Source organism: Acromyrmex echinatior, chromosome 10, assembly GCF_024713525.1.
Source record: "Acromyrmex echinatior isolate Ae372 chromosome 10, ASM2471352v2, whole genome shotgun sequence".
Lineage (NCBI taxonomy): Eukaryota > Metazoa > Arthropoda > Insecta > Hymenoptera > Formicidae > Acromyrmex > Acromyrmex echinatior.
This window is the reverse complement of record NC_141861.1, coordinates 9,108,380-9,125,153: the sequence shown is the minus strand read 5'-3', so window position 1 is coordinate 9,125,153 and position 16,774 is coordinate 9,108,380. Positions and strand designations below refer to the sequence as shown.

The following is a 16,774-nucleotide window of genomic DNA, read 5'->3' as shown; positions in this document are numbered from 1 at the left end:
AACGTGATCAATTTGTAGGTAGAATATGTAATATGGATTACTGTCTAAACTGGAGAACACATTGCAGGAGAAAATATGTTGCCAATCGGGCGAATGAAGCATCGTGGACGCGGCACTTTAGGCCACAACGTCCATAAAGAACGGACCATGCTTCCGCTGGGGACAAAGACCGCCTTCATCATCGGGCACCGTCCTCTTTACCGTCGTGTTCGTTGCTGCGCTTCCCGACTCGTCGAAATTGAGCAACACGTCGATCACGCGTTGCGCGAGGACTTCTACCGAGTAAATGTCAAATATATGCACGTCGAGACCTAAGTCATGCAGTAATGAAATATAATGTCTGTAACCTCAATGTTGTAAGACGTTAACTCGAATTGTGATCTCAGAGACAATTGAAATACGAGATTGTACATACACGTATCATCTATAAACGAAACGTAAAAAGTTCAATTCAAGATCAATAAATATTGCGATATTTATTATTTCTCAGTTGCGCATCGATCCTAACAATGCCAATGGCAGGCTCGCTATTTCCGGCGATACGGTATCCTCCGCTCAAAGTAACGTAGAAGAGGAGGAGAACTGGCAAATTGCAGAACGTTAGAGATCGCGAACGCGATTTAGTCCCGCGGCTACGAGCAAGAGAAAGAGAGAGATAGATGAAGACGGCGAGACAGAGTAAAACGGCGGAATCACCCCTCGAGGAAACGCTCGGATAGTCCAGGGTGGTCTTAGCGTGTCGCTTAGCACCCTATCTGCAGGGATCTTCTCTCAGGCCAACCCCTACGGAGCTCGCATATCTCTCTCTCTCTCGCTTACGTCAGCCTCTCTTCCTCTCTTGCCACACTAGACCTCATGGGGGCTGCGTTTGTCGTGAGCATTACTCACTTTCTAGACGCCTACTTGCAAACCCCTCCGAGTCGTTCCCGAGGCTCAGTGACTACATTAGGGAACAAATCTTCCTTCTCTCGAGGTAGCGATTCCCGCGACTCGAAAGGCGACACACACGCTTATAGAATGGATTGTCCGGTTGGCCCTGCATGGACCGACCACTCTCCATGTCATCTACGATAGTGAAACGCCTTCGCATACGATTTGTCTGCTAATTCGATCACACGCTGCTACAGATTAAATTTAAAGTTATGTTCTCTCCATTTCTCTCGATATTTCTTAGTTTATCGCACCGTAAATCTAGAAAATGTGTTCTAGAAAATTTAATACAATTAGAAAATCGTTCCTTTAGACACTAATTTTTTTCTAGCAATCTACCAACAACAAAATTTCTTTTTAATATTCCAACAGTTATCGAACAAATACATATACGTAGGTATGATATACTTTTGTGTTTTGTTTAATTAATATTTAAATTATTAAAGAAAATTACGAAAAAAAGAATGATCTCTCAATGATATTTTGAACGATAAAGTAGTGTCAATATATAGGAACCATGTGTCAACAATCTCATAAACTTTTAAAATAGAAAAATCACATTGAGGAGGACCTTGCGGTCCATGTAAGAGTTTTAATTTCGACGTTGAGATTAACGAGATCCACGTGTCCGGTATTATCGGCACGCACCCAAGACCACTTGTTCGAAGGAGCAACCTGTAGAGGCTGGCATACCGCACGGCTCGCAAGTGCGTGCGCCATAAAGAGGGAGCGACGAAATTCAGGGTTAGCCGCGCGGCCAAACATAGAACTGAAGCGTATGTGGGAACACGTGTACGCGTTTCCATAAATATCTCTCCGTAACTCCATGTACTCCGAATGCGGGATGAAAGAAAGCTTCCACGGAAGCCCGTAACCGAGTCTTGTCCTTTCACCATTTCGATCTATCTCGATTAGCCTTGTGAGTGACAACAATCCTGCAACTGGCGAGTATTCAATTTCCCTCATTCCGAGAGATTTATGGTATGAAGTTAAAATAACGTTAAACGTGAAGTGTAAAACTGATTTAAAAAAAAAAAAGGTTTCGTGGCTCCAAGAATAAATTGAATATAAATGTCTATATCTTTTTCAAAAGACAAATTTTTTTTTTTTAAATATATATATCTCTCGACGAATTGAAATATATTATTTATGCATCAACAACCGTGAAGGTTCGTATAGGCATTTTACTTATATTTGATAAAGATATAAATTGGAGATTAAATTCTTCGAGAAGTATTTCATAAAATTTGTCTCTTGAAAAGATCACTGATCCCAAAACATCTACGAAGCGTCACGTCTATCGAAATTCGATTAATTTGAACCACTGAGGAGTACACGGAATTCATGGACGTCGGGAGTGAAATACTTCGAGATCGACGTAATAAAGTGTGCTCTCTTTCTGGCGGCAGGAGGCCCTCATTCAGGAGCCGCCACATGTCCCTCTGCGAAAAGAGTAGCTCTTCCTCACGTCATCTGCCGAGACGAAACGAGACGGGATGGGACGGGACGGGACGGGATGAGACGAAACGAGACGAGACGAGATGAGACGAGACGAGACGAGACGAGAGACGGGGCAGGAAGAGACGGGACACATTGAGAAGGACGACTGACGAAGAGAAGCAGAGGCCACCGAGAAGCCGAAAGCTAAACCCGCCGACGCGACGGTGGGTTGGCTGGCCACAGCGAACCGTCAGTATCAACAAACAGAAGCTTAGTTGTTACCATTGCGAGGGCGAAAGGTTGAAGTGGACAGGAAACACGACACACACTACACGGAAATCGACCTTGGATTTTAAATCGACGTTCTCTATTTCGAGCACGCTTTTGATGTAACCCAATTGATATAATTGCGTCTATCATTTATTTAAAAAAATCTCATAGCAAATTCAACTTGATGCACTCAGTGCGATTGGTGCATTAAAGCTGTCGTACACAACATAAAAATATATTTAATATAAATATAAAAATGGATTAAACCATGAAATTTTCAATACATTTTATTGTGCTGTTAAGTGAAGTATATATTTTCTAATTCAAAATTTACATTTAATTTTACACAGATTAAGTGCAATCAGTGCAATACAGTTGCTTTAATATATGCACTAGCGCGTCCAATCGAATTCGCTATCAATTTATATCAAGTATGAAAATTTTCTCGAAAACGTGAAGGTTCTCCATCCTCATTGAACATCTCTCATTCGAAGCACATAGTTATATTATATACATATCTATTCGCAACACAGTGCAAAATAAGAATGCAGCATCCGCCCTCTTGTTGCAATCATAACTTATTCAACGTTTAGGAACCCGATACGATACAAAAGACATCGGTGGCGGCGCGGAAGAGGAAGGGGGAGGGGAAATCAGGCTCATAAATCATGGCATTTTCAGATTTCCTTTTATCAGTGGCTCTCTAACGCACTGGCGGTGGTTCGATTCGCGACCGCTGTTGACCCAACGCCATAAATATCCCCATTAATATTAACTTAGGCTAGCCTAGGAGGCGAGAATCGCGAGTGACCGAAACGGAGCGGAGAGAAGAAAAAAAAGATGACCGCGGCCTGAGGGAGAACGGGGAGCGAGAGAGGAAAAAAAAATCTCGTATACCCGAGGGCAAATCTCATATAGGACGCAGCTGGGAATTGGGCAACGTCCCAAAAAATTCATGGAGGAACCGAAGGTTCCAGGGCGGGTGTGTCCGCGCAAGCAAATCATTGCACCTCGTTCTTCCCACCCCTCGCCGGAGAAGCATGAATTGATTACCGCTCGGTGAATGCAGGCCATCTCCGTTTTCATCTTGCGTCACGTGAGTTTTATGACACGTTTACGGTACGAGCCGAAGATGACAGCTGGGAAAAAGCCGAGGTCACGGAAATTCCGATATCATTTTCAATCATTTCCTACTCAGAAAAATCGGCTTACGGTATCGGTAATAACTAATTATATATACACACACACACACATGTATATAAAACAGTAGCTTACGCAATATCTAGCGCTGGAGAAGGCCGATAATGAAGAAGCTAATATTGAACTTCTTGTGCCATTTCATTCTTCAACGTCTATTAAGCCACACTTTCTTGCCGGCGTATCACGGCATGCATCACCTGTCGTCGAACGGTCCACGCTCTCATCGTCTCGCACCGTTAGCAGGATCAGTGATCATCGCAAGAAAACATAATGTTATCAAGTACAGCTTGTACGTGCGATATGTAAATGATTGTAAATTAGGTGCTGAGCTCACGAATGATTGTAAGGCGTTTTTATTAGATAATGTCACAAAATCTCAAATAATAATCAAGTATCGAAGCAAAGCGGCGTGAAACAGCGCAAGCGCAAATGAGGAGCGATTCGCTATAATTATCGTAACTAATGTCTCAAATGTGATGTGACGACCAAACTGTTCTTCATTAAACTCTCTCGCCGACGAATTTACGTCGCCCGAAATTTCCGCAATCTACCTCGATTATTTTCAACGCATTCAGGAACGAAATCGATGACGATGACGGTGCCTTTTGAGCCTGCATCGGCTTAATTGATTTATTTCTGAGAGGGTCCACTGTGCGAGACGAAACACTGCGGTCACCCTATGGCTAATGCGAAAAAAGGGCTACGTAGCTAGCTCTCGAAGGACTTCCTCTTTCACTCTCCGTAGTCCTTTCTTCGATCTTATCTTCGGAGGCATCGATAATTAGGGGTGATAATTACAGTGTTCCGGCTACCGACCTCTAGCTACCGGTCTTTCGGTGAGAAAAAAAAAAGAGATGCTGATGATAATCGTCATTAATGTAACGTTGTAATATCTCGATGTCCTTGCCAATGTCATTGTAACCAGCTACAGACATTTTGATCTGTTCGTTAACACCGAGTCTTTTTTTTTTTTTTTCATTGTCACGCGTGTGTCTTTAAAAAATTTTTACAAGTCGATAAATATAAAAGCAATGACACAACCTTCTGATAAATCAGCGCAAAGAGAACAAAAATTATGTATTTTTACGAATCCAAGGCGAATAATTAAAAGCCCATTAGATCCATTTGTTATTAGCACATGCCGCGCGGAAAGGTCAGATGTCAATAGTCATGCTATTAAAAATTTTAACGATGCTTGTTTCTCACCTCGGTTATTTTATATACTTTAGCATTCTTCATACAGGCATATAGTTACATTAATTTTATATACAACAGCATATATTTCTTAGAGCCTTGTCATGGCGAAAACTTTGATATTCATCAACGTCATGTTCATGTATTCATTTTTATTCATTATGCATCAACTTTTTCTTCTTATTCTTCTTGATGTATTTTAAAAAATTTATTCTTCCAAAAATGTAACAGAGACGAAGATAATTATAAAAGAATCATAGACACCAAACACGTAAAATAAACACCATACGTCTAGAATTATTACGTGGGATACTTTGTGGTTTATACAGGAAGATTCAATAAAGATTTATGGATCTTGAAGACTGATGAGCGCATTGAATCAGAAAGGTAACTTTTCGGCCAGTCAGGCCTGGTTGTTATGATTCGATTTTAATGCCGAGTTCACCGACGCGGATAATTGTCGCCATTACCTGCACGAGAGGGCACATTTACTGTCGTTCATTGGAGAGAACTCGGGACGGTCTTGCTTCAACCTTCCGTGTAAACGGGATCCTCGTTTGTCGGTAGCAGACAGAAAGGAACGGAGAGAAAAGTAAGGATAAACACGTGTCCATTTCCGAGCAGAAGGATAAAACGCAAAGAAATTATGAAAATGGCAGATAAATCAATGAAAATGCACAACGTTAATTAGTAACATTGCATTCGCTTGTTAAACTAATCGAAAAATTTGCAATATTACTAAGTGTAATGAGGATTTAAGATCGATGTTCATAGATTTGGACTGTCCTAAACATTGCATAACATCTTACAATCTTAAGATGTCATGAAGCAATGAACTCAGACAGCCGCATTGGCATCTTAAAATTATTTACAATTATTTACAATTAAAACAATTAAAAAACCTACGAATATAAGGCTACGAATATAAGGAGCAGGAATTTAATCGAGAAAATAATTAATTTTTAAAGTTTCGACGAAGGCGAAATGTGAATTAAAACGAAGCCGGAGATTGCCGAAAATCTACGGGTCTGCGAAGCGCATAGAGCCCGACCGCGTGATTGTTCCGCGTGGATCCACGACGGATCGGCATATTTTGCGGGCCGGTTCCAACGCGAAGCGGCGGCACGTATCTTTTTATCGTAGCCGCAACGGTAGCGGGGGGGCCCTATCGAATGTTTCCAATTTTCTGTTGGCGCTCCTGAAGGGAGAGACTCGAACCAAGTTCGTCATACGGGATTCTCTCTTGTACGAGAAAGCGGGATGAACCGCGACGGAAGGATCGCAGAATGGACGGGCGGAAGGGAGAACGCGAGAACGAAACGCGGGTACGAAAGAAAGAAGAGCATAGAAACGGGGAAACGGGGGGGGGGGGGGGGAGAGGGCAAGAGGAAAAGGAGAAGGAGGAAGGCGAGCGCGTCCAACGCGGACATTCGTCACACGACATCAAACGCGGGTGCCGCCCGTTGGAGACTCGACCGACCGACTCTAAAGACCCCGGTCGATCAGCCATGAAGAGCAGTCTGACGAGGAATTGCAAAAAAATCGGGAAAAATTAAGGGTGGATCAAAAACAGCCTAGTCGTCCAACATTGTGCACAACTTGGTTGCTATTCTTTATCGTCTTTATCGTCCTTGTCCTCGATTATGACGTTTATTTCATCAAAGCTAAACGAATGTACGTGTCTTCATTAATATCTCGTCGTGCGTTAATTATAGCTTGGCACATGCCGTTACTTTAATATCTTTATCTCTAACGCGGTTCTCGCGACGGTTACGGTTCACTTTTTTGTTTAAGTGCGAATAAAACGTGCGAATTGCGAATCGAACAAAAATGTAATCTGCCTCGTCAAGCTGCGTCAAGAATTTCGAACGTTCATTCCAAGTCGCAATTTACAGTTGAGCTTCGAAAGCTACAACATTCACGGCACATGGCGCAACCAAAACCGAATACAATGACTACTTGGAAGAGAGATCCATTTGCGACGAAGAAAGATCGATTAATCATGACGTGTAACGTGCTCATAAAAGCGCGCAAACAAACCGGATGGTGGAAAGGGAATGGTAGGGAGAGCGAAAGTGACATAAAAGAAAAGAGTAAGACGATCGACCTCGCGCGACGTAATGTCGTTGATCTCCTTCGGTCAACCGGATCGGCCGAAAAAAAAGGTAGTGATATAATGTAGATACGTGGCAAGATATATTAACTTTGTACTCTGACGACCTTGAATTATTGCACGGATGATGACGGAGCGGTAGCTGATATCTCGCGAGACACTCGATCACCGATCTACGCCGCAAGTCATCCTGATCATTGTGCGTGCCATGGTGCTGGACCGGTAGCAAAATCAAGGACTAACCTTGCCTGAAACGCTTTAATCCAGTCTATCCGCCGCGAATAGAATATCTGACAATTCCGATATATCGTCTGATATCATGAAACAGGTCTAAAGTCCGAGTTTTCATTTGCTGATTAACTTGTAATTAGACTGATAATAGTATAAAAATTGTATTTTTCATCTACGGTTAATCAGTAATTAACTGATAACTTTTGTGAATAACTTTTGAAGTTACCATTATAAAAGTATTAGTTTAGATTAACCATAACAAAAAAAGAACATAAATTTTTACATTATCACAGTAAGATTAAGTTTAAACCATAAGTTAATCAAATAATAAAAAAACTGGGCCCAAGAAGAGTGAAAAAGTTCAATTTCTACCGCTTCGAATTAATTGTACTTTTGTAGCTTCTTTAGAAAAATTAGATCAAATAAGGAAATAAAATTTCCTGGAGTTTCAACTATTTTACATGCATTCTTACGTACATGTATCCCGAAATTAAGTAAATAACTTCTACAATTGCAAAATAAACAACATATAGTAATCGGCTAACAAAAAGCAGTCTTTCCTAAGCGATATGATTTAAGTACGAGTACAACCGATCGGAACAACCTAACTCCGGTTTATGCGATTATGCTTTTGAGTCGCATTAAGTTCATCGTCCGGGAACGAGCGGATTTTACGACAGAAGATTTCGCGAAACAATCTCGTTCTCGAGGGAGCTTCTTGCACATCGGGAGTCAGCCCACGGTTATTCGCATAACGCAAATAATTACCCGCCCGTTATGTATTTTTCAGTCACGTTATGGTTAACGATAGTTAAAAGCAGCTAGACGTGCCTCGGGATTTATCACCGTCGTTATATTCTGACCACGGGAATCGACAGTTCCTTGCTACTTTATACAGTACAGAATTCCGTAGCATCAACTACGAGATCCGTGTGAGAAACAAAACGTACAGTCAAACATTTGTATTATGACCGATTCAATGAGGCTTATATATAATTCGCTTTTAAAACGTCCTTGTACGATGCCCTAACGCCATTTGGTCCCTGCCCTCCCAATCTCCCTCCTGCAGCTCCCTTGCACTCATCACTCTTCAATGAGATTTAAATTGCTAAAAAAAAAAAGCAGAATGATAAACTATTTGTCGTAAAATTTTGTCACGTCGACGATAATCAGTGGGGTAGGATGCGGGAAGAAATTTTTCTGAAAACCGCAAAACCCATTGGAGCGTTTCAATCGGTAGAAACGTTGTCAGGTTGACCAAACTGGATTCTCCGAGGCAAGATAGCAATTAGAATTCGCAGCTAGTGCAACCGCAACTGGTGAACCAGTCCAGCGAGGAGGCCACATCTCCTTCTCTTCCTCTCTTTCTCTCTTTCTCCCCTCCTATCCTCTTTGTTCTTCTCAAACGTAGAATAGCGCGACTTGGGTTAACGGTTTTGAAACTCTGTCTCTGTGTTGAACGTTTGCTGGCTTAGCTCACCAATTGCTTTCATAAAGTCAGTCGACTGTGAACCGAGGAATGTATTAGAATCCTGAAATTATTCCGCCGAACGAGAGAACATTGAGAATTTTTCTCCGCTGCTCTCGACAAAAACCCGCGAGGGTTGGACAGCGTTCCGCACGAAGAGTGCGAAAACAATGTGGCACGGATAAACGTATGGTCGCGATATCATTGTCACAAGTTTCTCACGTATATAAATCGGATACGTGACTGACTTGCAATGCAACGAGTTAACAACAGCTAGCAGTTCCGTAAATTATAGAAGTAAACTTTCTTACAATTTATCAGCTAAGAGTATGAAACGAACGTAAAATTTTTCATTAAAAATTGATTTGCACTTATATACAAACGGAATTAATACCGATTCGTCGGAGTATAAGCTTGCGGATAAGCTACAATTTCTAACGACTTCACTCTCCCGAGGCTAAGAGGGCTACAATTAACACTTCTAATCTCAAATAAGGCATTTTCGGTTAATCCCGGCGTGAAAACGCCGGTCTTGGCGTCGTTATCTGGGAAGCCATTGCCGGTCCCGGTTACTTATCCATTGTCTCGAACTTAAGGGAAACAGTGGCTAGATCTTAAATCTAAATTGCATCTGTTTGTCACTGTCCGCTAGTCAGGCGGAACAAACGTATCGTTGTAACGACAATCAAGACATCGTGAGCGGGCCATCGAGGCGCCGCATCGGATCGTAAAACATTAAACACGATAAAGTAGAATCCTAAGTACTTCTATTTAACGAAGAGATCTACATGCATCAATGTATGCCATTATTACCAATGTATTGCATGTGAAAGCAGATTTATAACATAAACTTTACAAGTGCACGCTTGATTGATCTCGAGGACGCTTAGAGATATTTGTGTGCTGTATCTCTGAATTCTTATAATTATATGGATAATTTTACAAAAAAAGATTTCTGTTGGTTTTCAAAAATTCGCAATTTAGTTCCTTCATTTCGGTGGCATTTCGTTTCATCATACATCATACAACTTTCTTTTTTCTCGATTTAATCTATTTAATTAATTTGTAATATCCTTATATCATTTGTAAGATATAAAAAAATAAATAGAAGATTCTATAGAAAAATAAAAAAATAAAAGCAAAATATAGCATAACTTAAATCGAAACTTACCTTCAATGTAAGTAGAGCTCCAGGAAATATCCCGAGTGCCGCCAAGCTCAGGCTATCATCAATGAGTTCGTGTTCTCCTAACATTATATGTTGATCGTACGGTCCAGCCCCACAAATTTGCATTGTCTGAAAGGAAACAAAGTTTTCTTATCTAAGAATAGAATCTTGCATAACGCATAACAAATATAATGCATAAGAAAATGAACCAATCAAAGTTCTTCACTTCCTTCCTTTCCATAAAATAAAAGACTCTGATTGGTTGATTTTCTTTATGCATTATGCAAAGATCTGTGCAAATGCTCCGGCTTTTATTCATTTATACAATCAAATCGAGTTATAAGTTAACAAAAAAAAGGCGACTTCATTAGTTTTTCGATTTCTAACATGCATCGATCAATCATAATATAATTAAACTTTTCAGAAAAATAAAACTTTTGTTCAAAAAACACATATGCTTCTGTATTTCCCATCAGGATTGGCTACGCCCGAGGACATCTAAAATGTATTTCAATACACGAACGCGAAAGTACTCGTAGGGTGAAGTTTGCGGTCGGGCGGAAAAACTAAGGGGGGCTATTTGAGATTCTAGAAGTGGAAGAGTGCGCGAGACGAGCGTGAGCCCCGGTAATTGCTTAATTTGTGGAACCCGCGTAATGTTGCGTGGAGGGATAGCTGTGCCGCTGGCCTGTCCTCAGCGTCGGTGCGAGAACGTGTAGCTCGGTTTCTGTTTTACGATCGTCGAGTCGAACTGAACCGAGTCGAGCAAAGAAGCCCAGGAGGAGAAACGAGAGGAGAGGCATCGCGAGGGCGCCAGAAAGCAACTAAGGGGCGGACGTCGTGTATAAAAAGACGATTATGAGCACACGCTCGATTGCTCGCGTATACTTGGACATACAACAATCACTTTTCGTCAAATTATTCCTTGCTGAGAAATAGAGCGATAAACAATTAAAATAGGAGTGCACACGAGAAATGTGTGGATGGATGAATGATGTAAGAATAAATTTTGTAAGCCAAGTCTCCTTCTTGGTTTTACAGAGAGTTTTAAAGAGAATAAATTCTATTCTGTAATTATTCCCTGCTGAAATAAACAGGGGCATAGGTCGTGGCGGATATTATTGTCGCTAGATCTTGTCCGAGATCGAGAGTGTACGTTACATCAAAACCAATCCTCATATGTCGTAAATGTCTACCGGACTTCGTACAACAGAGAAGAGAACGACGAGAACGACGAGAACAAGAAGAGGTGGTCAGGGTCAAAGAACCTCGAGGCTTCCTCGTTAAAGGAAGGCGCTCAACGAGCGCGATAAATAGAGGTGGGTTTAACAAGGTTGCGAAGTGGCGGCAGGAGGCCAAATTGCCTCGGGGTTGAGGAACTTTTGATATTTACGGATCCTGATAACCGCGTCGCGTTGCGTGGCTTGTCAGGAGCCGAAACCGCGACAAATTACCTAGTGGATGTAATCTCGACGTCTGCAATTGATAACGTGAACTTTCTAGCACCAAACGACCTCCTCTCTCTTTTCAACGACTTGTACGATTTGCTTTCCAATCTATCCGTGAAAAATCCGGCGCGGCCGTTCGGCCACGTTTTTGTCGGCCGTCATTTTTCCGCGAACGAGCTATCCGCGTGGACGAACGTTTTTTCGTCCCGATGCCATTGCGTCCGTGCCGCAATGAGAATAAGAAAGGCGATCGAGCGGTACAGAGGGAAAAAATGGAACTGGTGACACGGAATGTGCTGGAAAGTAATATTTACAGACGGTCACTTCATAGGCGTTACACCGCGATTATGTAAAGCTTGCCCGCGCACTGGCGAAGATCAACGGCGGCCGCTATTGTCCCGATTTGCTTGCCCGCTAGCTTCGCGACATAACTGCATTCGACCATGAAACTCAAACATTTTTATTGGCGGTCTTTTTGCAGAAAGGTAAAAAAGACAACGAGCGCGCGGCGTGACTCGCTCGCATTTTTGTCAAACGCGAAAACCAATCCGTGAACAGTGACACCCTTGAATCGTGACGCCGTGAGATTTTCTAATGGAACAAAAACAACTTTTATGCGCTTTCAAAATGTATCATTTTTTTCCTTAACTGATAAAATTTCATTCTCACGAGTTGCAGTAGCTAAAGTATGATTTCGGTCGATCGAATGACTTATTTTGATCGTTGACTTTCGTCAAACGAAAGATAAAGAGTTATAAAAAAAAAAAAGAAGAGACAGTGAATGAGAAGGAGTAACCGGGTTTCGGTATTTCCATTGACGCCGACAGCCTCTCTCGCGGGTGGATATTAAAAGGGGACGTGTGTTCCACGGGGTGAAAGAGACACGAACAAAAATTCGAGCCCGTAGGAGAGCTCAGTGAATAGATAGAGGAGTGAGACGGAGAGAGATATGCGAGATGAAGAGAGATCGAGCCGGGAGAAAGAGTCAAATGGAAGGTTGAGTAGAGCGAAGTGGAGTGAAGTGGAGTGGAGAAGTTGGAGACCTGTTATTAGCGCGAGGTTTATGCTCTTTCGGGTTTTTGCCAGTGGCTCCGCCAGAAAGAAGAGGGAGGAAGAGGAGGAGATGGCTATGGCCTCGCAATATAAATACGCTTAATAGTTTAAGCACACTGCCGGAGCCCGAGCATATGCTAACCAGCCATAACTACGCTTTACTACTCTTTCGTCCAGCACGAGTCGGGGAACGGACAACCGGACCGAGATAGCCAGGCCGAGGGGTGGCGGCCGGCTTCGGGCAAACGCAGCTCTTCCCATTTTGGTTCGAACAATAAGACCGCGCCGTAAAATACTTGCGCCGCAAATTGATTGATTATCCCGAGTCCGCTTCTGCAGGTGACGAGCGCAAACGGATCAAGATATCGGATGAACTTTTTCGGATTTCTTTCGCGAGGCTATCTCGCTCAGTAAATAATTGTCCCTGACGATTTTTCTTCATAGTTTTTGCATTCTTCTGAAGTTATATCGGATGCAATTTTCTACAGAACAAATAGGACTATAGACTCAAAATTCTATTCCAAAATTAGAAATGTATTGCCATAATCAAATCACTCATTTCTCGATGTATTTTGTCTTATGAGGTAGTTAAAGATTAAAATCGTTATAGCTAAACATATTAATAAAACACTTACCATTACTTTAAGTTCCTTCAAAGTAATCTCAGAAGATACTTTGAGTTCATGAGATCCTTTTAATTTTCTCCTAGTTCGTGAGGGACGTGCCTTCGCTATCTTCGGTTTTTTTGTCGTTACCTGTAACAAACGTTCGAAATATCCAATAAATAAAAGACACATCTAAATAACTCTTCCATAAAAAAAAATATTTGTAGAAATAACAATTCTTTGTTTATAAAACTTCAACAATACTCTGCCTACTTATTGTCCTCTTTATCATAAATATTAAAATAAAAGATATAAACACAATAAAATATAACATTTTTTTCGTAATATAAAAAATAAAAAGTAATCGCGAATCGTAATATAAAATATCCTGTTAATATCTATTGAAAATTTTCACATATAAAAAAATATTAGAAAAGAAAGTTTAGTTAGTCATATATAAGCGCAATTATCCACAATTATTTCTAAATCAACGTGAATCAAAAGCGAGCTGCGTAAAAGGAAGCAGATAATTCTTAAGGTCACTTTGAACAGAGACATAATAATACTTATTACATCGTGAAATGCGTGAGATGGCATCAACTCGCCGTTATCGGTTAAAATTAATCTGGAAAGACCGCTTCCAGGACACTCGATGACTCGGCACGTCGGCCCATTAACAAAATTCTTTTCTCGTCCGAACGAGTCAGTATAACTTGTTAATACACACACACACACATACACACACACATACAAACACACATACACATACATATATATATATATAAATATATATATAATGTAAAATTTTCAATTTCTATTAAATATATCGCATATAAAAAATAAAACATTATCATTTTATTACAACGATGATAACGAATCGTGATACAAATCATATTATCTCACAAAGTGTTGTACGTAATTGTATACAATGAACACCGAAGTTACAATCAACCAGTAATATATATATCAAATTTTTAAACTGTCTTTATGATCGTTTGATTATCTTATGTCAAAATAATCTTTACTCATATCACAATTTGTTAAACAAATCGATTAAAAATATTTTTGCATTACCTCATAATCAGCGTCGTCCATCTTAGATTCGACGTTTTCATCGATACATTTAACGTAGATTGTTGCTCTATCGTACTTCAAGCTTTCTAGACGTTCCTGTTCAACTTTCGCTAACATGCAAGCTGCACACAGGCCTGAAACAATAAGAGATACTTTCGTGAATAAGAGATACTTTTATGCATTTCAAAGTGATGAACATTATATTTGCAACAAATATTTATTATTTTTTCAATATTTTCTTCAAATTTTCTAGGTATTCTTACATATATTCACAGCATTTACAGTATCTTACATATATAACAATATAAATCTTGTTAGCTTCTTCTTCCTCTTAAAAAAAAAAAAATCTTAACAATCTTCTAAGATTTTATAAAAATATATAATAATTACAATAACACGCGAAGTAGAGCATTTCTTTTGTAAGAAATTATACGTTGTCTCGAAAATGTCGCAATGCACCAATGCAAGAAAGCGCGATCTTCACGCAGCAATACTACAACTTAAACTTCAGTCCGGCGCGACGCCGCTATTAACACCCCCGGGGGTCAGATTTCGTTGGCCTCGTCGATCCCTCGTCGAGAGAGGACCGGGCCGGCAGTTAGAAAGTCAAGTTAGAGGGTGCGCGTCGGGCGGGTGGGTGGCACAGTGATGTCGGTGGTAGCTCTTATCCCATGTATAATAGATTGCTTACGGCCGGTGAGATTAATACAGTAATTAATAATATACGGTGACCAGGGTGGTGTAAGAAGCGGCCATTGTTGCTGGCCGGACAGCACAAAAAGCGCTTCGGCCGGTCCGGAGCCAAAGCTCGTATCCGAGCGTTACTCTCAGAGCGTTACGTCATGTTCAGACAGTTTTCCAGCGGTGGGAAACGCGAGGGGAGGAATCGTGACCCCGGCTGAATGCGAATTCGCGTTCCACCCCCGCGTTACCACTAATTACCGGCTCGTAGGAGCCAATAAGAGAACGTTGTAAGAAGCTATTTGTCCATTAACGAGTCAAGGAGATTAACGCGAAGCGTCTCGTTCGATGTATTATACTTTCTCTCGCGGTGAGAGAGAGACTTTGCTAACGAGAAGAATAAATGTTGATCGTCGCCGCGAATGAGGGTAGATTGAAAACGACGGACGTCCGTTCATGCAGCGGCGAACTAATTTCCCGGTTAACGGTAACGAAGGATAGGACGGAAGGACCCGCACGCCAAATGAATTCGAAGGTCCTCCCGTCGAATTCCTAATTACCCGCCGGCGCGGGGATGTCCGTGCGATAGGATCGTTTGCTATCGGGTTTAATCGGAAATACGAGAAGCTTAAGCTAATGAGAGATTCGTAGGGTCGCAAATGCAAATCTCTTCCGACGTATTACAAACAGTAGCCTACCTATCGAGAATGTTGGCCGCACTTTTCCAGCCGACCGAGAACGGACAATCTCTCGCGGAATCAAAGCTACGACTAATTACATTTCATTCACATAAACTCGGATTTTCATCATAAAAGTACTGTGCAGAAATACAACAAAAAGGTTCTTATACCAGCGTTTCAAGAGAGCGAGTCGATAAAGGGATGATTTTATTGACAAATAATATACAAAAGTCCAATGGTTTGTATAAGACTAAAGGGCGATGCAGAGGAGGTTTAGTGTATTTCCCTAAAGTGCTATCGAAGAGCAATCAAACCATAAACGAGTGTCGAAACGGAGCAGAAACTTATACGACGGAAGAAGTTTCGGGAGTTCCGACGAAGAGTCAGATGCCTTCGGATTTTATTTAGACCCGGTTAAACGCGCTAAGAACCCTTGGGACTGTAAAACTTTTGGCAAACGATGGATACGATTGTCAAATTATACCGCAATCACATCCCCGAAATGTAAGTATCTGATCGATATAATTGTAACTTTCATTGTTATAAAATATCAATTTAACATCATCTTAAATATTATTTTAATACAAAAATATGTATTATCTCTCTGAGTTTTACGAATAAGAAATTTGAGTACAGAGAGAAGGAAGATTGTTTTTCAAATTTCAATTCTTTTTATTTATAAAGCTCGATAATTAACCGTACCAGTTACAATTTGGTGTCTCATCCATACAAACGGGAGCACTAGAATCCGTCCGTTTTTTCACTTATTCAGAATAATTTTTAAAAATCTCTAAAAATTCATCAACATACTTTTTAGAATAAATATTGGAACTTCATTTTGAAAAATAATAAAATGTAGCATAATTTATAATTACCGAAAGACTCAAAGAAACTTGCACGAATCAGAAATCGCTCGGTTACTAGTGACGGTAAGGGTTAAAATTTTATTACACACACACACACACACACACACACACACACACACACACACACACACACACACACACACACACACACACACACACACACACACACACACACACACACACACACATATATTGGATACTTTTTAAATGACCCAATATATATATAGGGTCATTTAAAAAGTATCCGCGGTTTTTTCATTTAAAAATTGAACAAAAAACCGCGGATACTTTTTAAATGACCTAATATATAAAATAAAAAAGAGAAAATAACTTTGGCTACCGATAGTCAAAAT

At 40.7% G+C, this 16,774-nt stretch overlaps 1 protein-coding gene across 5 annotated transcripts in view; it reads right to left on the bottom strand.

Annotated features, from left to right (window-relative positions):
• Positions 1-16,774, bottom strand: part of LOC105150313 (ubiquitin carboxyl-terminal hydrolase 48) — a 60,739-nt gene that overhangs the window by 13,488 nt on the left and 30,477 nt on the right. For all 5 annotated transcript variants that reach the window (XM_011063318.2, XM_011063317.2, XM_011063315.2 and 2 more), the window contains exons 14-16: positions 14,195-14,328; positions 13,151-13,270; positions 10,018-10,143 (exon numbers count right to left, since the gene is read on the bottom strand). In XM_011063318.2, the coding sequence (XP_011061620.1) occupies positions 10,018-10,143; positions 13,151-13,270; positions 14,195-14,328 (380 nt within the window). The remainder of the gene's footprint in view (positions 1-10,017; positions 10,144-13,150; positions 13,271-14,194; positions 14,329-16,774) is intronic.